Genomic DNA, 23826 nt, shown 5'->3' with positions numbered 1-23826 from the left:
TATTTATAATAATAAATATAATAAAATATATAAATATAAATAATTTTACTATCATTGCTGATTTAAAAATATCGGTAATAGTTTATTTTAGAGAAATTTGTCTTAAAAAAGTTATTGTGACAACTGTTTGATAAAATGTTTATTTAAATTAAATTTATAATACATAATTAACTCTATAATTAATTTAGCTTTCTATTTATCTCAATACTTCAATTTATCACAATCCGTTCAGCAGTTAAGTATACAAATAATTATCATTTCACGACTGCTGTAAGAAGTTAGTTAAAATTTCCCATTTTTTAGATTTGAATCAGAGTAAATTAATTTTTTGTGTAATATAAATGTGCATACAGATACTTGAAAATTATAAAATATCTTTAATCTAACATAAATAGGAAAATTCTGTAGTTCTATATACGCTACGCAAATCATGAAAACATAGCTATATATTTTGTGTTAAATTGGACACGTGTTAATTTTTCTGTTTTTTTTTTCTCTATAAATTGGCTAGTGTGTACCGTTCTCATTTTGTTGCTATTGTCTCACATACTTAGGTACATCTAGGACGCATCAAATGTTTTTCTTCTTATGATGTGTTGTTATAGCATATAAATTTAAAATACAACGAAAATACTACAAAAATCAATAATAGAAAAAAATGTTTTATTTAACTATGCATTATCTTCCCGCGCAAACCAGGTTATAAATAATTACCAGTAAAAATTTTCAAAACGGTTGTTTCTTTTTCACGAATGATTTAAGACGTTTTTTGTCTGATTCGCAAAAGCATAAATGTAGATGGCGCTGTAGTTTATGGTATATTCCTATAGAAACTCGTCTCCATATTAGCGACAAATATTGTGTTCAGATGTAGATTCTTTTTGTTTAGTTTTAATCCCAATGTTATTGTTAATTTGTAATATAAATTGTTGTTTTTAATACGTGTTCCTTAAATATATTTACTCGATAACATTCCTAACTATGTATATTTTTGCTTGATTAATTATTGCAACATCTAACGAACAAAACATTAAAATTCAGGAAAAAAACTCAGTTTTAGAAGATAATTTATATTGCAATTATATACATATATATTTTCTAATAGATTACACAATATCATTGATGTATGTATATGTTTAGTGACCATGACACCAACATAATATCTTTTTATATAAACTCAAATTAATAAATAACAAAAGGATTATTTTAAAATGCCTGTGCTGTTTAAAACTTCCGTAGTATCCTATTATTGAAGATCTGAATTAGTTTCCAAGCTTTATCGCAAGCATTAAGGTTTAATTGATACATCAATCAGAAATAAACTACGGTTTTGCTCCGGTGCTGTGGTCTCTGGCAGACTGCTCTTCAGCATAATGCTGAGCCAGGGAAAATTACAACCATAACACAAACGCATTACATACTTAAAACAAAGGTTCTTTAATAGTAAAAAAAAATATCTCTCTTTCTCTTTTTTTTTTTCTTTGATTATTGTTATTTGTGTCTGTGTTCGTGTATGTTATCTCTATGTTTTATGATTAATAAAAAATCTTTACATACAGCTACTAGATTTGTTAACTAACTAATTAAATACAACTCTCCACATCCCCACGTTTGGCCTTCATTTTGGAGCGGCCCACTGAGGTATTTCCGAACTAATTTGACTAAGGGTCCTTCAAGAAAACACCAATTCTTAAAAGTTCGGCAACGAACTTACGCGCCCTCTGCCAATGTAAGTGTCTATGGACTGTTCATCAAAACCGATTTCGGCTATGGACTCTTTGGTAGATCGTAAATTAGTTTATAACATAGACAACATCTTCCTTCCTCTGAACATATGAACCAACAACTTCCATTTTAACCTTTATAGTTAGCGATTCAACTTTATTATATTTTGTAACATTGACCTGTTGTTAATAGCTTTTTCTAGATTTATGTTTCCACACAGTAATTAAGAAATATAGAGTATCAATAAATGATACGCGGTTAATCGTGCGTTATTTCATCATCGTATTACAGTCTGTGACTTCCTATTTCCCTCAAATATTATAAATAACTTAGAATAAAGTTAACTTAAAAAATAACCTAATTTTCAATTAATTAAGTATAAAATAATTTAATATTTGGTAAATTTAACTACGCATACTAATTGTTTTGACTCTATGTATGAATGTATCAGTTTCCGCGCATTTGGTCTATTGTGCGTTAAGTAAAAAAAAATTAAACTAGCCCTTCTTCTATGCTGTTTTAACACTCGCAGAAAATCTCTACTTCTTGGGACTCCTTTTTGGGTCTAAGACATGTCGGTTTCCTCATGATGTTTTCCTTCACCGTTTGAGCAAATGTTAAATGCGCACATAGAAAGAAAGTCCATTGTTGCACAGCCGGGGACCGAACCTACGACCTCAGGTATGAGAGTCGCACGCTGAAGCCACTAGGCCAGCACTGCTCATATATCAATTATAGTATCACATAAAGATTTAATCGCGATGTCAATCATAATACAAGTTGGCTTGAGTGAGTATTTAGTAATAATAATAATAATAATAATAATTTATTTATTTTTCTCCCTTAAACATTAATAATAATAATTCTTAATATAGTAACAGTATTGGGAGACTGGTTTCCAAACTAGGTAAGAACCTGTAATATGGATAACCAGGCTTCCATTCCATAGCATATACATAACAAAAAGGAAGTTTGTAAGGGATTGTGTATGTGAGTGTGTGTGATAGTGGGGAAGGGTACGCATGCGTGTGTTAGTGAGTGTTAAAGGGTGTTTGACATGACAAGAACATATTAAGTGAAAATTATTATTTTATTACCTCTAGTAGAGTTTCAGTTTCATCATAGCTCAAAGTACTTAAAAATTTATGAAGTGTTTGCTTTACACATTTTTTTGTTTTAGCATATATATTTAGAGTTTTGTTGAGTTTGTTATATAAGTAACAGCCAAGAAAAGAGAACGATCGTTGAGAAAAATTAGAAAAAGATGGGGTTGTACAAACGTTATATTTGCGACGTTTGTCCAATATAGCGGTATCAAAGAATAACAGCGAATGTTGTTTAAGAATAGTGTATAAGATAAATAGTTGACGAACTGTAAGTACAGAACAGGTTTTATAAAGTTCATCAGTAGGGAATCGAAAGGGGAGAGACAATGAGGTTTTAAGAACTGCACGTTGGGCTCGCTCAAGTTTCAGGAGAGAGGTTTTATAGGTGCCTCCCCAGACCCAGACACAGTAAATTAGTAGGGATTGGCAAAGCGACTCGTACACCATTCTAGTTGTAGTAGAGTCAGCAACCCCACGCAGGCTCCTGAATACATACATTAGCTTACGCAAGCGTCCCGAAAGCAATTCAATGTGACCATTATAGCTAAGATTATGGTCTATAAGTACGCCGAGGTACATTAGTGTACTAACGTTTTGCAGCCGTGGGCAGTCGCACGAACCATTCGAGCGTTGCAGACGGGGGCAGCAATGAGTCACGATTGTCCACTGATGTTGTGGATGGCACCCTCGTTTTGTAAATGCCATGTATTTTGTTTTGTCTGCATTGAGCGTTAAGACATTGTCGCTAAGCCAATCCGTCACCCTATCCAGGCCAGATTGGGCGTGAGCGTAAACCTCCCCCCAAGTCGGTGCATTAAATAATAAAGCCGTGTCATCCGCAAAGGTTACAATGGTTCCATTGGTTAACTGTAGGTTGCATAGCTGATTAATATACACTAAAAACAGGGTAGGACCCAATACGCTACCCTGCGGGACACCGTATCGAACAGGAAGGTCCTCGCTCACACTATCACCAATCTTTGTGGCCTGGGTCCTATTGCTCAAATAGTCACTGAATAGTCCCAATTGGGCCCCTCTCACACCAGTATTCTCAAGTTTTTTTAATAGGATTTCGATAGATACCGTGTCAAAAGCCTTAGCTAGATCCAGAAATATAGCTATGCACTTCATGCCCCCCTCTAGGTTCCTAATAATGTAGTCAGTAAGTGCATGAACTGCATCCCCGGTGGATCTTCCAGAGCGAAAACCGTACTGGGAAGTAGATAGAATGTTGTTCATCTCTAGAAATTTTATAAGCCTGTTATTGATTATTTTTTCCAAAACCTTAGACATTGCTGGTAAGATGGATATCGGTCTATAACTGTTGACACGGTCTCTAGCGAGGCCTCCTTTATGAACTGGTATTACTAACGCTTGTTTAAAAGCAGATGGAAAGGAACCATTGCTGAGAGCCAAATTACATATATGTGTGAGAGGGGGTACAATAATTGCTTTATATGACCTTAGAATCTTAGCGCTAATCCCGTCTCGCCCTGTGGCATCGCTCTTGAGGGCTATAACAAGTTTTTCCACCTCACTCTCATCAGTTGGTAATAGTACTAGAGATTTATGGTTACTATTATCTCCAAAACTGCATTCAACAACAGAATTAGAATAATTCTTTTGTAATATATTTTCCGCCAGATTCTTGCCAACGCCCACGAAAAATTGATTTATATCATTGACCGCTACCAAATTATTGGAGTAATTTTTTAGCAATTCATTAGGAGGTGTTAGCGATTTTTGTCTATTTGTTATTGTGTCAATTGTTTTCCAAAGTAGTTTTGGATTGTTTTTGGCTTTATTTAGTTCATTATTTTCATAGTTCCTTTTTAGTTTTCTTAACAAATTGTTGCAGAAATTCCGGTATCGTTTATATGTGGTAATTATTATCTCATTATTGTGATATTTTTTTGCCTTTTTGTGTAGGTTATCCCTGTTTCGCATGCACTTCAAAAGACCGGGAGTTATCCAGGGCTTAATTATCATTTTTCTTTTCGAGGGACTAACTTGCGTCGAGTTCGACTTGATGGCTTCAGTAACAGATGCAATCAAAAAGCTCGCAGCGAAATTTACATGAGACGAATTAAAGAGAGGACTTAAATCCATATTACAAAGGCTAAGTGCGAGGCCCTCGTAGTCTATTTTAGTTAACGGCCTACTCACGGTACCACCATGGTTTAATTTAGACTTAAGAAATAGTAAAACGGTTTTATGATCTGTCAGTGATGTTTGGGCAACAAATGTGTGTGCTTGAACCTTAGTTTTCAGAAGGACATGATCAAGGCAGTTATCTACTCGTGTCGCAAATGTGTGGGTAGGGAGCAAACCGTGATAGGCTGCTAGGTTTAAATAGTCTCTGACATCATCTTTTATGATTTCTCTATTAATTATAACATTCATATCGCCTGTCAATACAATAGTTTTGTAGCTAGTGTATCTTGTCAGTAAGTTATTTAGTGATGATATAAAATTCGATTTATTGCTATATGATGGAGAACGGTATATGCCAATGATAATTGTATTTGGGTCAATTTTAGCTACCAAGCAATTAGCATCCATGAACACCGGTTCCTCTATATGGGTAGGGATATAGTCCTTGATTTACATTACCACGCCATCGTTTTGTAGTAAGTTTGATGTGGTATGAAAAGAATTATAGCCATGCAGTGTTGGCAAGTTATTGTTGTCCCTTATCCGACATTCAGTCAGTATAATGACATCCCAACTTGTGCGTGACCTAACTAACAAAGTTTGCAAACCTGCAAAGTTTGCTGATATACCACGAATATTCTGATTTAAGACTTTAGTAAAATGATTTGGGTTATGAATTAAACTATGAACGTCCTCAATATTACATTCTACACAGTCAGAATTAGAAAAGGAGTCAATATTGGTTTGTAATTGTAATTGTGAGCAGAGGGTTGAGGAGAATTTTGATGTTTTGTCTATATCATCAAAATATCTATCCATATCTGGGTTTGGGTAGGTCCATGGGGTAGAGAGGTGTATTTAAATATGGCGTTTTCCATAAGCGAGGAACCAGTAGGGAGCAAGGTAGGATGAAGCAGGATAGGGTGTGCATTAGGAATTGGCGATCAAGTAATTTTATTTTGAAGTGTTTATGCAATGGTAGGTATTGAGGCACGATTGTACAAGAGTAAGCAGTTATGTGTAGTGGTTTAAAACTATTTATAGGGAAAGTAAGATAGGAGTGTGAGTTAGTACATAACATAAAAGAGGCAAGTTGACTAGCCAGTACATGTGAGTTATATAAACTTAAGTAACAAATATTAGAAATAATTACAATACCTGAATTCAGCACGCAAGAGAGTGAGATACAATATGGTTTAAATAAAGGCTGGAAATGAACTAATTTAACGATCAGTCAGTCCATGTTCATTAGGCTTTGAACTTGGGCCTCATTTGTTATTTGTATTATGGTAGACGTATCGTCTTTTCGCAGATATACTAGTCCTATGGCCGTCCAGCAATACTTGTAGTTCTTCACTCTTTTCAAGTCCCGAGCTAGGAAGTAAAGCCTGCTTGCCTTTTGCGTTAAAGACTCTGAGATGAAGATCGGTACATCAGGATCCTTTTTAAAACCGAGGTGTTTAGCAGACAGTTTGTTGTTTGGACCAGTATTAAACTTCTTAGCGGCGTGGAGTAATTTGTCTTTTATAACTGTAGAAGTTAGTTCAACAACTACTGTTTTTGTGGAAGATTTTCTCTTAGTTTTGTATATGTCCCTTATGTCCTCTTTGTTAAATTCTGAATTTATATTTTGGGCAAGGTTTGCCATAAGTTTAATGAGGTCCTCTTTAGATTCTTTACCTTCTAGAGGTACATTTCTCATCTCAATGGTTGTCTTCTTTTGTTGTCTGGCGGTATCTTCTAGTTTTTGTTCTAAAATCAAAATTTGCTCATCGCGCTTTTTTAAATCCATTTCCAATGATTCAATTTTATTTTGAAACTCTGCATTTTGTTCTGCCAAGAAAGTAATAGACTTTTCTATATTGGAGTTACTCAGATTAAGGGCTGAAATCATTGGAAATAGCTTGTCCATTTGCTTCTGATGGTTCTCTCTCTCCCCACAAAGTAATAATATTTTTCATTTCTTCCCTAAAGTCAGAAATTTCCTCATTGTGTGGTAGTGTTGTTACCTTGATCTTGTACCAAGAGCACAGAAATGGCAAGGAGATATATCTTGGATTTAGTCACCGTTCGGGGGTGTGGCCTTGGTTGACACTCCTTCCTGCAACGTGCGTATGCGCTGGGGGCGTCAACAAGTGGGCAGTGATTTAACAAAGGTAGCTACTCCTACGGCGCACTGTTATCCTAGTACTTGCTAATATTTTAATTATTAGAATTTTGAAACTTTTTCAATTAAATCAAACACGGGTTACACACGACTACTCTCAGCGAGATCCCGGAAGGAAGGAGGAAGTCCTTAATAATTAAAAAACGTGTTTAAAGCAAAATTGCAATAAGTTTACCCTGAACTTAGTAACCACAGATTGTAAACCAACATTCACTACATACACTTGGGTAATATCGTAGGGTCGCCATTATTAATTGTTTTGCTAAAAATTATCATAGTTATACTGATTTAATGATTCACAGAACACACAATATAAACATAGTTATTTTAAAACAACTATGTTGATAAGAATATTTTGTTATAATACTTTTTGGGTTATTTAAGAATTTGCCTTTTTGATGTCTAAAATTGCGTGTATCTTTTATCTATTTAATATTAAATTGTATGATAATCAGTGTTTCTAGCTAGTTTATTTTTTGGTGACGGGAAATAGTACTCATTTTATAAAAATAATATTTTATTTATTGCAAGAATATGGTACAAAAATGTTAAAGTGGTACAATCGTAAATCTTTCGCATATTCTGCCACCCTCAATGGCGCGCAAATTTTGAAGCTTAAATACCCATTTTAACTTGATAGAATATTTAAACTAAATAAATAGCCTAACAGTAATATAAGGATTACATTAGTTAATATTATTTTTGTATATAATATTATTATCTACTCGTTCTTCGACAGAGTGAAGGCCATCTAAATTATCTATTTGTCTCTCATTTTCGCTACTATTTTCCAATAAGCTATCTCTTTTATTTCATCTTCTCAGGTTTCTCGTAGGCATTTTCTCTTTTCCTTCCACTGAACCAATCCAAGTAAGGGTATCTATGATCAAAAACAAAAGAGGGCCAGACCTTCCACTTTTTTTCAAGTATTACACAGTTTTTAATTTTATCTTAAATATTTTTATTTTTCTTTAGTCTATTCTTCAGGATTAAAAAATACCTAAATCAAGCAATGTATGGTCACCATTATAGAGTTATGGGAGCAATGAACTCACACTTCGCTTAACTTGAAATCCATTAATCGTGTCTAGATTTAGATTATGTACAAGCTAGTACTAGAGTACTAGCTTCTACCCCTACTTACGACTTTTTTTTTTATAGAACAGGGGGCAAACGGGCAGGAGGCTCAGCTGATATTACGTGATACCGCCGCCCATGGACACTCTCAATGCCAGAGGGCTCGCGAGTGCGTTGTCGTTGTTGATTTATACAATGTGATATTAAGAAATCAACAGAATTCAGTCCGTTTCATTCAAGCAAGGCAAACTTAACACAAGATTTCTGTAGATGATATACTGACGTCCATACCCAATAACGTATCTCAATCCATTTTGACCATCTGAGATAGCCATCGGAATCGAAATATTGATAGCCAATAACCAATCGTCGGCTTGTAATAGCCATCTGTCGATACAAGCTATCAATGGTAGGTCGGAACGGTGTATATACCTTTGTATGAAAATGACAGTTCAACTGTGCCAATATCCTATCTTAAGATTTTTACTAATACCATTTTTTTAAATACATAATTAAAAAGCTATTTGATATGATTTAAACATTCATAGATAGCATTCTAGGCAATCATCGCCAAAAAAGGGATTGTCTTCGTAGGGTTTGGTTATTGGGATGCAGATAGGAATTGATCGACTGTCACGGTCTGATCTCAGATGGTTTTCAATCTGAGATTGTAAATTAAATTTTGGGTTCGGGCGTTAATAAATAAGGAGTATTTATTAAGTAATAATATACTTATTAAAAAAGTCGCTGGGCTGTCATACTGTAAGCATCGTAATTGTGTAGCTCCGTATTATTGAGTGCTAAAAAATAATTTCGTACACTGTTCTTGAGACTGCGACGTCACAAAACACAAATTGAAGTGTCGTCCGTGTAGTGGAACTACCGATTTCACACAATATCACGTAAGTTCTTGAATTTCAACAAAAGTATCTCCAAAAAGTGATAATTAGAGGTTAGAAATCCACCAATCATATTGAGCATAGACAAAAGATCAATGACATTGACACTTGTCACAGTAACAGCTAACTAGTGTTGCCAGAGCAAGTAAATAAAAACTACCACTAATTACGTTCCATAACACGCAGATTTAGTTTACAAGAATGGAGGATCAGTTTCAACTATTATTTGATAAAATGAAGAATGAAATCTTGAACCAAACAATAGAATTGAAAGATTCGATAACAAATAATATAATGGAGAGATTAGACGAAAAACTTCAACCTATTATAACAGAAAATAGAAACTTAAAAATAAAAGTAGAAAATCTCGAAAAGGAAGTAGAAAGTTTAAAAAGAGGAAAGAAGCAAAACAATTTGATAATGTTTGGAGTAAATGAAGGCGAAAGGTCTACACAAGAATTAATACAAAATACAATACATATTTTCAAAACTGACCTTGACATACAATTACAAGAACATGAGATAAACAAAATATATCGTCTAGGAAAGGGAAAGTCTTCTGGAAAACCAAGACCAATTCTGATTTCCTTTACGAGCGAATGGAAGAAGAATGAAGTTATGGGAAAGAAGAAAAACTTCAAAAATGTATATGTTACAGAAGACTACACAAAGGAAGTAATAGAGAAAAGGAAAACGTTGCAGGCGCAGCTAAAAGAGGAGAGAGAAAAGGGAAATATCGCGTACCTGAAATTTGACAAACTAGTAGTAAAAGGAAAAAATACTAACATAAATAAGGAAAAGCGCAAAAGAGAAACATCATCATCCCCACAAAACAATGCTCAACCAAGGAAACAACAAACTCTAATGCCGCCGATTAACAATAGACCAAATGCTTTCGACGTAATGAGGATTAGAGCTAATTCTCTTTCGTCTCTTCCCGCTAAGACAACAACTAACAAAGAATAACAATTAACTGTCGGTAAACGGAAAAATAAACAGCTCAACATGAACCAACATAAAATAACAAAACAAAATACTTCCCCAAGCCGACTGGTCATCGTGGGGAAAAATGACCACGACCCTCTAAAGGAAAAAAATAACACTAACATGAAAAACAAAGTAAATGACATCCACATAGCAACTATTAAAAGTGGCGGGCCCAATATGGACGCGCATAGCGGAAAATAGAACAGAGTGGAAATCATTAGAGGAGGCCTATGTCGAAAGACAAGCTGAAATGTAGAAACGACTGTTTACCGATACCTGATTTATGAAAAGAAAAGAAACTGTTAAAAGTTATAAACGTATTTGTAAGAAAAATTACTGTAAAAATAAGTTCAGCAATAAAGGCTATTTTATTTTTATTTTATTTATTTAATATACTTATTATAATTGATACTAAAATTTATGTTTAATTTATTGTCAGAGTCACCTTAGTTAAACTTATTTTGATCACGATCACGATATTACATGATCATTTTTTATTTTATGTGTAATAAAAAAAAATATTCATACCAAAAAAAAATTATTATTATTAATTATCACTCGCTTTCCTGACAACACCCACTACTTATATTGAATATGTTTCAATGTGTGTATATAAGTTCGCACCGATTGAATAGTTAGGTAGATAAAGTTTTATTTTGTAAAAAAATTTTTAAGGCTTGAACAGTGCTCAAATCGGTCAACTAGCCCTAGTTTAAATTAAATTGTTGGAAGAACTGTCGCTCATATGCATTTGAAAAAAATATATATTGTGGGTTGAAGCCTACTGTATCGATTGATAAAATCAAAAAAGATAAAAGCAATACCAATTTCCCAAAAAAAAATTTACCATCGAACCGTAGATTAGACATAAATTACAAATTCGCTCCAAAACGGTTTATGCGATTTATTTTAATCTTACACGTATTATTAGATATAGCATATATTATTATTTTGATAAAAAAAAAATTGTATTAATTCGTTTCCTGGGCATGGAAAGTAATAAAAGGTAAATAAACTCAAGCGCAATGGGCTTCCCTCCGCAATTTCACACCCGCGAGCCCTGCATGCGGCTTGTCTTCAGTCCACCTCAACGCTTTGCGACGGGAGGACTACGCTTGTGTGTCGAAGCCAATAATAATTAAATATTTGCGTATTTTAGTTTTTACCCGCGGATTTTTTTAGAAATGTCAAAATATAAAAAGATATATCAAGTGAGGCGAGGACATGAACTTCGGAAATTATTGTATGTTATAAGTATATGTATATAAGTACCTACCCAAACAAAACTCAAATTTAGAGTTGTCAAGTTTCAAGTGCAACTTGTACAACCAAGTAAAATAAGTTGCTGAACCTGATACCTGATGGAATCTGAAAGTGGGTACTGGATCTCGAGGATGGTAAGCAGCAGACATACCGTCATTGAGCTCGTTGTAATCAGCTCAGCGAGACGATACTAGAAATGTGACTAAATGAACCTGATGATGGACTCCGAAGGTGGGTACTGGGTCTCGAGGATGGCAAGCAGTAAACATACCGTCATTGAGCTCGTTGTAATCAGCTCAGCGAGACGATACTAGAAATGTGACTATATGAACCTGATGATGGACTCCGAAGGTGGGTACAGAGTCTCGAGGATGATAAGCATTAGACATACCATCATTGAGCTCGTTGTAATCAGTTTAGCGAAACGATACTAGAAATGTGACTATATGAACCTGATGATGGACTCCGAAGGTGGATACTGAGTCTCGAGGATGGTAAACAGTAGACATACCGTCATTGAGCTCGTTGTAATCAGCTCAGCGAGACGATACAAGAAATTTGACTATATGAACCTGATAATGGTCTCCGAAGGTGGGGACCGGATCTCGAGGATGGTAAGCAGTAGACATGCCGTCATTGAGCTCGTTGTAATCAGCTCAGCAAGACGATACTAGAAATGTGACTATATGAACCTGATGATGAACTCCTAAGGTGGGTACTGGATCTCGAGGATGGTAAGCAGTAGACATACCATCATTGAGCTCGTTGTAATCAGCTTAGCGAAACGATACTAGAAATGTGACTATATGAACCTGATGATGGACTCCGAAGGTGGATACTGAGTCTCGAGGATGGTAAACAGTAGACATACCGTCATTGAGCTCGTTGTAATCAGCTCAGTGAGACGATACAAGAAATTTTACTATATGAACCTGATAATGGTCTCCGAAGGTGGGGACCGGATCTCGAGGATGGTAAACAGTAGACATACCGTCATTGAGCTCGTTGTAATCAGCTCAGCGAGACGATACAAGAAATGTGACTATATGAACCTGATAATGGTCTCCGAAGGTGGGGACCGGATCTCGAGGATGGTAAGCAGTAGACATGCCGTCATTGAGCTCGTTGTAATCAGCTCAGCGAGACGATACTAGAAATGTGTTATATGAACCTGATGGTGGACTCCGAAGGTGGGTACTGATTTTGATTGACTCTGATTTCATTTTCGGGCTTAGATATAACATGCTGCACTCGTAGGTTTCAGAACCAAGAAAAATATTTAAAATTTCAACTGGAAGACGAATCGTTGAAATTGATTATTTTTTCAATAAACTCAAAGAAATATAGTGGTATTATAGTAAATATTACCTAATATTTATTTAATATTAAATATTAATAAGTTCATATAGTCACATTTCTATCGTCTCGCTGAGCTGATTACAACGAGCTCAATGATGGTATGTCTACTGCTTACCATCCTCGAGATCCAGTACCCACCTTCGGAGTCCATTATCAGGTTCATATAACACATTTCTAGTATCGTCTCGCTAAGCTGATTACAACGAGCTCAATGACGCTATGTCTACTGCTTACCATCCTCGAGATCCAGTACCCACCTTCGGAGTCCATTATCAGGTTCATATAACACATTTCTAGTATCGTCTCGCTAAGCTGATTACAACGAGCTCAATGACGGTATGTCTGCTGCTTACCATCCTCGAGACCCAGTACCCACCTTCGGAGTCTATCATCAGCTTCATATAGTCACATTTCTAGTATCGTCTCGCTGAGCTGATTACAAGGAGTTCAATGACGGTATGTCTACTGTTTACCATCCTCGAGATCCGGTCCCCACCTTCGGAGACCATTATCAGGTTCATATAGTAAAATTTCTTGTATCGTCTCACTGAGCTGATTACAACGAGCTCAATGACGGTATGTCTACTGTTTACCATCCTCGAGACTCAGTATCCACCTTCGGAGTCCATCATCAGGTTCATATAGTCACATTTCTAGTATCGTTTCGCTAAGCTGATTACAACGAGCTCAATGACGGTATGTCTACTGCTTACCATCCTCGAGACCTAGTACCCACCTTCGGAGTCCATCATCAGGTTCATATAGTCACATTTCTTGTATCGTCTCGCTGAGCTGATTACAACGAGCTCAATGACGGCATGTCTACTGCTTACCATCCTCGAGATCCGGTCCCCACCTTCGGAGACCATTATCAGGTTCATATAGTCACATTTCTTGTATCGTCTCGCTGAGCTGATTACAACGAGCTCAATGACGGTATGTCTACTGTTTACCATCCTCGAGATCCGGTCCCCACCTTCGGAGACCATTATCAGGTTCATATAGTAAAATTTCTTGTATCGTCTCACTGAGCTGATTACAACGAGCTCAATGACGGTATGTCTACTGTTTACCATCCTCGAGACTCAGTATCCACCTTCGGAGTCCATCATCAGGTTCATATAGTCACATTTCTAGTATCGTTTCGCTAAGCTGATTACAACGAGCTCAATGATGGTATGTCTACTGCTTACCATCCTCGAGATCCAGTACCCACCTTAGGAGTTCATCATCAGGTTCATATAGTCACATTTCTAGTATCGTCTCGCTGAGCTGATTACAAGGAGTTCAATGACGGTATGTCTACTGTTTACCATCCTCGAGATCCGGTCCCCACCTTCGGAGACCATTATCAGGTTCATATAGTAAAATTTCTTGTATCGTCTCACTGAGCTGATTACAACGAGCTCAATGACGGTATGTCTACTGTTTACCATCCTCGAGACTCAGTATCCACCTTCGGAGACCATTATCAGGTTCATATAGTAAAATTTCTTGTATCGTCTCACTGAGCTGATTACAACGAGCTCAATGAAGGTATGTCTACTGTTTACCATCCTCGAGACTCAGTATCCACCTTCGGAGTCCATCATCAGGTTCATATAGTCACATTTCTAGTATCGTTTCGCTAAGCTGATTACAACGAGCTCAATGACGGTATGTCTACTGCTTACCATCCTCGAGACCTAGTACCCACCTTCGGAGTCCATCATCAGGTTCATATAGTCACATTTCTTGTATCGTCTCGCTGAGCTGATTACAACGAGCTCAATGACGGCATGTCTACTGCTTACCATCCTCGAGATCCGGTCCCCACCTTCGGAGTCCATCATCAGGTTCATATAGTCACATTTCTTGTATCGTCTCGCTAAGCTGATAACAACGAGCTCAATGACGGTATGTCTGCTGCTTATCATCCTCGAGATCCACTACTCACCTTCGGAGTCCATCATCAGGTTCATATAGTCACATTTCTAGTATCGTTTCGCTGAGCTGATTACAACGAGCTCAATGACGGTATGTCTACTGCTTACCATCCTCGAGATCCAGTACCAACCATCAGAGTCCATCGTCAGCTGATGATGATGACTCGAATTCGGTATTTTAGCAATACTGACATTAAAAAGTTTTAACCTCAGAACGAATTAAACATGTAAAAAAATCATGTATGTACTAGTTAAATAATTGGCAGCCACCATTTTTTCTAGACCAATATTTATTTATAAATTTTTATATTTAGCTAATAATTGGTTTCGTATTCACGTAGTTTTGTTAGACTATTCACTATTTTGTTAGACTAGATGGCGTTAGTAAATTATTGTTTGTAGTAGAGGTCAAATCCTCAAAGTCATCGGCGTATGTTAGAGTCTTAAGCGATGGAAAGACTTAAATTTTTTGAGCCGCCATTTTTAATTATATCATTATTTAGTATATATCTTTAATAATCTATATAGTATATATTATAGCTTTGAGGTCGTGTGTTCGAAATCTGGCTAGACCAATGGGCGTTTTTCTATTTCCGAGATTTCCGTATCTGTTTCATGATCGCTTTTATCTAATAGGCAAATAGGTGATATGCATTTTGAGCTTGACACACACCGAATTTTTTTGTTAAGGCAATGTTTTCTTACAATGCTTTCCTTTACCGTTGGAGCGGAATAATACTACACAGATAGTCCATTATCCAGCTGGCGATCGAATTTAGGACCTCAAGGATGAGAGTCGTACACTGAAGCCACTGGGCCAACATTGCTCGTATATGGTGAAGGCAAATAAATTATTTACACTTTATCTTTGAGTCTAGACAATAGGAACAAAGAACACCAAAGATCAAAGGTCCAAGATATGAAATTGCAAATGTACTTTGTTGAAATTTACCCTTTAAATATATTTTAATTAAGAGAAAGTTCAAGTAAATAGGAAATTTAGGTTGTCTACGGTGCGGCATTGCACAAAAAAGGTTGATGAACACTAGCTTAGACATAATTAGTGTAACGGTTGCGCCTTACAAGCATGTTGAGAAACAAGAACAAAAACTTGTCCATCCAGGGGCGCTGGAGAGTTTCTTACAATGTGTCATCCACTCTTGATTTCAGAACTCTTTGATTTTCTTAATTGGTGATTACGTTAACAATAAATTAATAATTATTTACTTTTTTACACGCATTGTTTTAAAACAAAATGCATTTTCGAGGATTCCATAAATTGATAGGTTTATGTAATATAAATATCATTATATATATTATTGGTTTGCTTACTTTTGCTGACAATAGGAATGGGGGTGATAACTTTCTGTAAATCTGCTTACGTAATACCTGAACGCCCCATGTGGGGCCGCCACGTCACCTAGTTTTCCTCAGAAACTTTTATGATATCGTCAGCCCATAGCTTTTGTAGTCGTCCCACGTTTCTTTGTATCTTTTGTCTGTACGCCTTTTGATATACCCACCTTATTTCTTTTTTTCATATATAAATAAATCAGTGGCGCTACAACCTCTTTAGGTCTTGCCCTCAGATTTCTGAATCTGTTTCATGATAATTTTTCAATGTAATAGGTAAGTAGGTGATCAGCCTCCAGTGCCTGACACACGTCGTCGACCTTTTGGGACTAAGACATGTCGGTTTCCTCACGATGTTTTCCTTCACCGTTTGAGCAAATTTTAAATGCGCACATACCATTGGTCCGTTCCGGGATCGAACCTACGACCTCAGGTATGAGAGTCGCACGCAGAAGCCACTAGGCCAACACTGCTCTTTTCATATATATTAACTTAAATACACTTATTTTCTTACGATGAATCAATTATTCATGAGCAAAGCAGAGCATAGTAAAACTTAATATAATCCATATAAACCTTGATCTAGCATTAGCTAATAACAGTTAAAGGTCACTTTGTCTACTGCATCTAAAAGTTATCAGTAAAAAATCTACACTTGAGAACATATGTTTTATACATTAAGATAGTGCTAAGTACCTAGTTCAATCAAATCTGATATAATCTAAACTGAAATAGCGTTACTTATGTCTGATCGCAGCGTAAAGAAAGAGAAGTCTTCCTGCATCCTAGAAAGAGATTCCTCGATCGGGCGAAGTATCAGTCAGGCCAGACCCAAGACCACACCACTAGGCTTATGCAGGTTTCATATATATGTGATCGAAAATACTTTGATACCGCCCCCATCGGTTGCGCGCAGCGAGTCGAGTCAATGCCTCCTCGCATGAAGCAGCCCCCACCAAAGGCGATATAATTAGCTCGCTACCGAAAAGCTCTGTATCAGCAGGGTGCGAACCACCACACCACCCGAAGGGGGCATATGCCCCGTACGGGTTTAGGCATCTCCCTTGCGCGGGAGGATGTAGCAAATACCACGATACCGCGAATCAGGGTATAACATCCTCTCACGGATTTCTAATTACCGCTAGATGCGTAGTAATAAAGCAGGAGCAGAACCTTGCTGTTTTTTTACCTGTAGGTACTTATCTTTGTACTGTTAGAAGCAGTGTAGTTGAAAGCATTTGTGGTTATTGGAAATGCATCAAGAGCGTGCTGGTAAAGGCACATTAAGACTTCCTTAGAGTTATTAGCTCAGCCTTGTGGAGTCTAAATTTGAATGTTACGTAATGTCAACTGGGTTTTGCCGAGGAAAATCTTCCACGTCAGACGGTGTTAACTTTTTCATTGCCGTAATGGACATGTGAAGTCCAAAAGGACGCCGAAATTGCAATATTAATTCGAATATATAAACAAATATGTAATATTTGGCAGGTTTCTGTTGATTTGGTTTTTTCGATGTTTTTTCTCAACCAAGTAAACAATTTAATAACATCAACTCAGCTAGAACGCTGAATTGTCAAGATCGCCACGAATTTAATTTATACCAGTATATCTGTAATATTGTAACGATCACAAAAATTGGATATTTATAGACTGAAATGGATGGAGCTGTAGAGGAGGCCTTTACCCACAAGAGATCCATACTAAAATTCACAATAATCTAGTCTACATATGTAACAGCAAAACGAACTTCCACCTTACCCTGGTGGAAGGCCCACAAAGGGCACCACTTCGAATAATTAAGATTTCGAGGTCCATCCCACCAACGCTTCGGTCTACCTGATTTTCATTTACAACCAGGTTGTGATTTCAGTAAGAATATTGGTGTTCTGTTATTTTCCATTCGGTGCACATATCCCAACTTACTTCATTGAAGACATCGTCATAAACATCTGTTTGAGCAAGCTCGTCCTTCTTGCTAAGGGCCCAGGTTTCAGAAAAGCACGTAAGCATAGGTCGCAGCAGAGTTTTTTACGAAACCAGTTTGGTATTTTGGTACTTTCTGAGAAGTCGGGATCAGATATTTACTTAATTTAATTTAAAAGAAAGACTTACTTTAAGTAAGAATATTTAATACTGTAGCAAACATAGATAGAGCTTCACTCAAAAGCCTTGATGCTCCACGTGAGGGTTTTTCAAAATATAAACTGATATCTCTGTCACATTCAAAAACTGTTGAATATAATTCACATAAATATAACTCGTATGGTCACTTTGAATGAAGTGATAATCGCTGCCTATTGACAGCTGCAACGGGTGGGGCTAGCGCAGGTGTAGCCGATGTTTTAGAGAATGATGCACTCCATTTCTAGAAGACCCCTATGTCCATCAGTTTGTAAATACCTCTACTGACAGCTGGTTCTACAAAAAGGCGATTCCCAGCAGAATGTGACTTAAAAAGCTCTATGTTCTGAAACACTAGGCTTTGACAATTAGATGATTCAATTTTGCATTGTGCCTCCGATGATACACGTGAACTTGAAGGGGTAGGCTGAAACCAAATTCTTAAAAAAGAAACCACTCGCGACGATTACAAATCCTTTACCAAGTAACATAATATAATACAACAATATTTCGTAAGCTCCACTATGTTTGTGGCTTGCGGTCTTAAATCAATGTCAAGGCTATATCATCTTTGCCTTCAACCGACCTTCTGTGTTATGACATCGTGCGAACATCCAAACTTTAATTGCAGTCTAAATGCAGGCCTTTTATAGAGTGGCAATAGGTGAATAGGTTTCAGAACTTAATATCAGCCTTTAAATAGACTGTAAAAAGTTTGTTTCAATTTGAACGCATAGTTCCCTTACATTGACGTCGAAGATAGCGCATGAAAATATCTTTGTTGTTTGATTGGTTAAACAGAGGGATTTTGCTTTGAAAGCTTTGAAAGGGATATAATTTTATCCGTTGTTGCAACATTTTTATTGATCCCAGTGAATGTTGATGTGAAATAATAAAATCTTGTTTATTTCCATATTTTTGAATTCCATTTCAAATGTTGTTCGTATTTACTTATAGCAACATATGTAGTTATATATAATAAAACAGTATAATTTCAGATTCTGAAATGGCGGAGGAGGTGCCAACCGTCAATCTGGATGACACAGGATCACAGGCTGCTTCAACTTATGTAGCGGGAAGTAACCGTGATTCGCTTAATAGTTTACTTAACAAACCCAAAGACAACAAAAATTGCCTGAAGGATTGCACTCTAGGAACACAGTACTCTATGACCTGCGAAGATATCAGAAAGGACACTAAAAAAAGTAGTTTCTGCTGTAGTAAGTATAATTTATTCAAAACACTATTTTGATGTAAATATTTTAGGTTATACACATTTAATATTGTAAGTCAAATTAGTCTTGCTCAGAAGCTAATGGACACTTGGTAATGTTTTATTTTTAAAATTTTATTCCATCATACGTCCTTTACAAAGCAAGTAACAATTTAATTACAACATACAATAACATTAGTCAGCTAATTTGCTACTAAATGATTGTATTAAAATTATCATTCATCTCGCGTACGCTTATAATAATTTGAATATTCAATGTCAAATATAAGCGTCTTGGCAACATCTGGTGGTCTAGAAAGCATTGCAATACACCGCAACTCGCGTTGATAATACGCAATTTCCATTAAATGATCCTTATAAAAATAATTAGTTTTACTCTACATACGCCACAGACTTACGATTTCTTGTAATAATGGATCATTTTCATGAAGCCACTGAAACGTCCTGCGTGTGTTTGGAAGCCACAAATAATAAATAATTATATCTACTCCTGAAAACCAAAACTTATTACCTGATTAGTAGATCTATGAAAAATATAGTTGCCAGTGACTGAACCACTTAAATTAACAAAACATTGATTCATTCACGGAAATTACCCGCCATATTTTCAAAATGTCACTTTCACTATACGTCGTACATAACTGTCACAATCATTATCTATCAGATTTATTGATATTTTAAATAAATAATTTTAGCATCTCGTAATTTAATTTAAATTCAAACGCTTATAAAATATGACGAAATATTGCATTGATCATGTTTCCTTCACTTTGAATCTTAAACAAGTTAAAATTAACTGTAGGTATTTCATCATTCGTCCAAAGAAAGCATAAAGTAATGCCGTAAATGATATTTGTATTTTAATCTATTGTTATGTTTAATGGTCGTGTATATCATCATTGGTTTCTTTCATAGTTATATAATTTAAGATTTAAATTAGATGATTATAGGAAAGTATTTAGATAATCCTAGGAAATGATTCTTGAATTAAATTGTCATGATTCATGTTCACTTTTTACTTTTTGTTTTTTTATGTATCCTGTATCAGTTAAGTTTTTTTTTTCTTCTTATTGTTTATGTTATATGTATTTTTGCACTTCTTGCTTACCTTATGTTATTTAATACATTTTTTTCCTTTACTCACAGTGGTTGCCTGGAAGAAATCAGTTTTTTATATTGTAATGCAACGAAGTGTTAATAAATAAATAAAAATAAAATGATTCTCCGAAAGCGGTGGTTAAACAGGCATGTCCTGGATAGGCGTGCGCTTCAATAGGCCACATCTCAGATCACATCATCAGATGGTATTGTCGTCAAACGTCTATCTGGTTCTGTGCATAAAAAAAAATTACGTTAATTCTACATACGCGATGTGCTTTTAATTTATTCAATCACAATCAATTACCAAACAGATGAGTTAGTTTAGTTTAGCTTAGTTTCTTCAAGTATCTTTTGCCATCACAATCTATCTGATGCTTCTTGCGGCCAGCCTCGAACCCCTAATGTTTGGAGGCACATAACAGATCCATTCCATCAACGCAGCCTCGGCCTACCGGGTTTTCTCTTGCCACCACAAATTACAATTATAGGAATTAATTTTTCCGTATAGATTATAGTCTATGATTCAGATTAAAAAACTAGTTTGCTCTATGAATATGTCGGCGCGAAACGCCTGTAAATAACGAATCCAGATTAATTAAAGCTGTCATTAAATTATTGAAGATAATGACGTCAGTAATACTGGTGTCATAGATTAGTTTGTTGGCATCTGCCATTTAATTTCGACATTAGAGTCTACACTTTAAAGGCTTCTGCTTGGTTCGACCGCTCAATCGAACTGAGGCTCGCACCAATCAGTTCCTGTATTTATAACAACCCGCATTTGTAATAAACAAGCTTCGTAACATTTCGGGTACTCGTTCCACGACCGAACCCGAATAGACCACAGAGTCAAACAGAGTCATAAGAACGAGTGTCAAAGATTACTTTAATATTTATTGTTATCTAGTCTCCAATATTTAAAATTATGATAAATAACTTTCCATAATAATAATTATGACTATGGAGTCAGAATTATTATCGATCATTGAATAGTGATTAATTATAAGATCTAACAACATTGACAAGTTAAATGAACTAGTCATATTAACGGTTTTATAGATATTTGACTTCGATGTCATTAAATGATAATGACAGTGGCAGCTGACACTAACACGCCATTGCTGTAACATAAATAATAAAGAATATAAAATTACTACAGACTATCATAAAATATGAATCCCAAACATTATTAATATTTTTCGTAACAATATATAAATTTGCGCCGATACGGCCATACTGACTCCAGCGCGTCCCCTGCGCTGCTTTACATTGCAACAACTTTAAACAAGGCATCACTCATGACGAGATCTAGCCCACACAAGGCATCACCCATCCTGGGTTCAGCCAACAAGACCAGGATCAAGGATACGCGTGGTGGCCAGCCAGCGTTTTAGGAAGGATATTGGATAGGAAAACACAAGGCATCACTCATTACGAGATCTAGCCCACACACAAGGCATCACTCATTACGAGATCTAGCCCACACACAAGGCATCACTCATTACGAGATCTAGCCCACACACAAGGCATCACTCATTACGAGATCTAGCCCACACACAAGGCATCACTCATTTAGAGATCTAGCCCACACAAGGCATCACCCATCCTGGGTTCAGCCAACAAGACCAGGATCAAGGATACGCATGGTGGCCAGCCAGCGTTTTAGGAAGGATATTGGATAGGTAAAACACATTTTTATTTTTTCATAAACATGTCAATGCATATAAAATAATTATTACCTTTAATTAGATTAGTTATTCAGTAATTCAATGCAATTACCTAGATCCAAAAACGTCAGTAGAAGAGGTCGAGGCCTCCTCACATAAAACTCTCCGACAAATCTTCCGCCGATACGGTCAATTCGACTGAAGTATAAACTCATGGCGTTCAAAGAATTGCTCCAATTGGTTACTCAACCAACCACAACATGTAAACCGCCTCGGCCTGCTGACATCTAGACTAAGAATTATAAAGCAGTTCTTCTCAAAAGCAGTCTTATGACAGAATATACCGATACCCGTTCTCTTTAAAAAAAGAAATATTATAAATTAAAACCCACAGTAAAATGGTATCACAAAATACTTGATATATTTTTTTTGTCATCACACTATTATCACATTAGTTATTCACATCAAATTACATTCATGCACCTGATGTTCGTCAAAAATATTAGAAGGTTTAATTTTACAATTACTTTTACAGTTACATTTACAACTTAAATTCAAATCTTAATTACTCATATCTGTAACGTATGGAATGTTTCGCTTATGATGGTTGATATAAAATGCACACTTAGTTTTTAGTAATGGGCCAAACCCAACAAAATAGAATAACAACGAAAAGTGGGTAGAACGAATACGCAACGTACGGTAGACAAAAATCACTGCATTTTGATGTGTAGAATGTAACTGAACTGAAGAGAAAGCGTTTTGGATTGAGTATTCATACAAAGTTGATATTTGTCATGACAACTATGAATAAAATTAAAATAAAACACGTTTATTTTGGAACATAAGATCGTCAAAGTATCACTTTTCCACGTCACCAAATTCGAACCCGCAGGCATCCCTACTCATTGGCAAAGAAGACAGGGTGTAGGCCGAGAGAAAAAGCCGACGTAAAAAACTCTCGGTAATTTTTTAAAATAAAATAAGTCATCAAACAATACTACAACGCTCATAGCAAATTAATTAGAAGGAGCTTGCCCAGCACTAGTCCTAGGCCCTTTCATCAACTAGACAATCGCTGAATTTATAGTAAGCCTTTTTACACAGCTCCTCTTTTTAATACATTTCCCAAATTTATTAAAAGACAGAGATACAAGAGCATCTGGGATTTTATATTAAAGAAGAGAATCCCTTTTCCGAAAAAGAATTAGTAACTAAACCACTCAAATCAAATTTAATTTTTTTTTTTGTGAGCAGTTAACGTCTCCAAATATTTGAATGTTCAAATTTATATTTACAACTTTGATTTGGATTTTACTTTGCCATATGTGCAAAATATTAGAGAATGTTTATAATGACCGATATAAAATTCTCTTTTCACTTTCAGCGATGACGAAAAGTAAAAATACATAAATTTACCGAAAGACATACGTAAATATTAAACACAAAAGCTGTTTTTGAAGTGAAACTTCTTTAGAATCGTTGTGATTTCAAACCGGATGCAACGGAAAAGCGAGACAGAAACATCAATTCATCATATGATTTAACGTGGGAGAAAATGAGATAGGAGGCATTATACAGCCTCTATTTACTGCCGCTTTTTTTTTTGATCGAATTTCAAACTTTCGTTGTTTTAGTTTTTGTCAAATTAAAGATTTATATTAAACTTATAAATTAAAATGTATAAT

General features: G+C 35.8%; 2 protein-coding genes across 3 annotated transcripts in view; both read left to right on the top strand.

The window, feature by feature from the left end:
* Positions 1 to 23826, top strand: part of LOC123690459 (protein croquemort-like) — a 46081-nt gene that overhangs the window by 119 nt on the left and 22136 nt on the right. Inside the window, exon 2 of one of the 2 annotated variants that reach the window (XM_045633890.1) lies at positions 19124 to 19356. In XM_045633890.1, the coding sequence (XP_045489846.1) occupies positions 19143 to 19356 (214 nt within the window). In that variant the 5' untranslated portion in view covers positions 19124 to 19142. The remainder of the gene's footprint in view (positions 1 to 19123; positions 19357 to 23826) is intronic. The other variant, XM_045633889.1, reaches the window with a different exon arrangement.
* LOC110993852 lies at positions 8982 to 10490 on the top strand. The gene has a single exon (XM_022260222.2). It carries the CDS (start codon positions 9330 to 9332, stop codon positions 10092 to 10094), a length of 765 nt encoding a protein of 254 aa, XP_022115914.1. The 5' UTR covers positions 8982 to 9329; the 3' UTR covers positions 10095 to 10490.

Source organism: Pieris rapae, chromosome W (genome assembly GCF_905147795.1).
Source record: "Pieris rapae chromosome W, ilPieRapa1.1, whole genome shotgun sequence".
In the NCBI taxonomy this organism is placed as follows: Eukaryota; Metazoa; Arthropoda; class Insecta; order Lepidoptera; family Pieridae; genus Pieris; species Pieris rapae.
Note: the sequence above shows the minus strand (reverse complement) of the source record. Positions and strands in the feature narration are given on the sequence as shown.

Bases quoted from the DNA above. Each gene is read 5' to 3' on its own strand.
- LOC110993852 (XM_022260222.2), top strand. From the start codon at position 9,330: ATGGAGGATCAGTTTCAACTATTATTTGATAAAATGAAGAATGAAATC.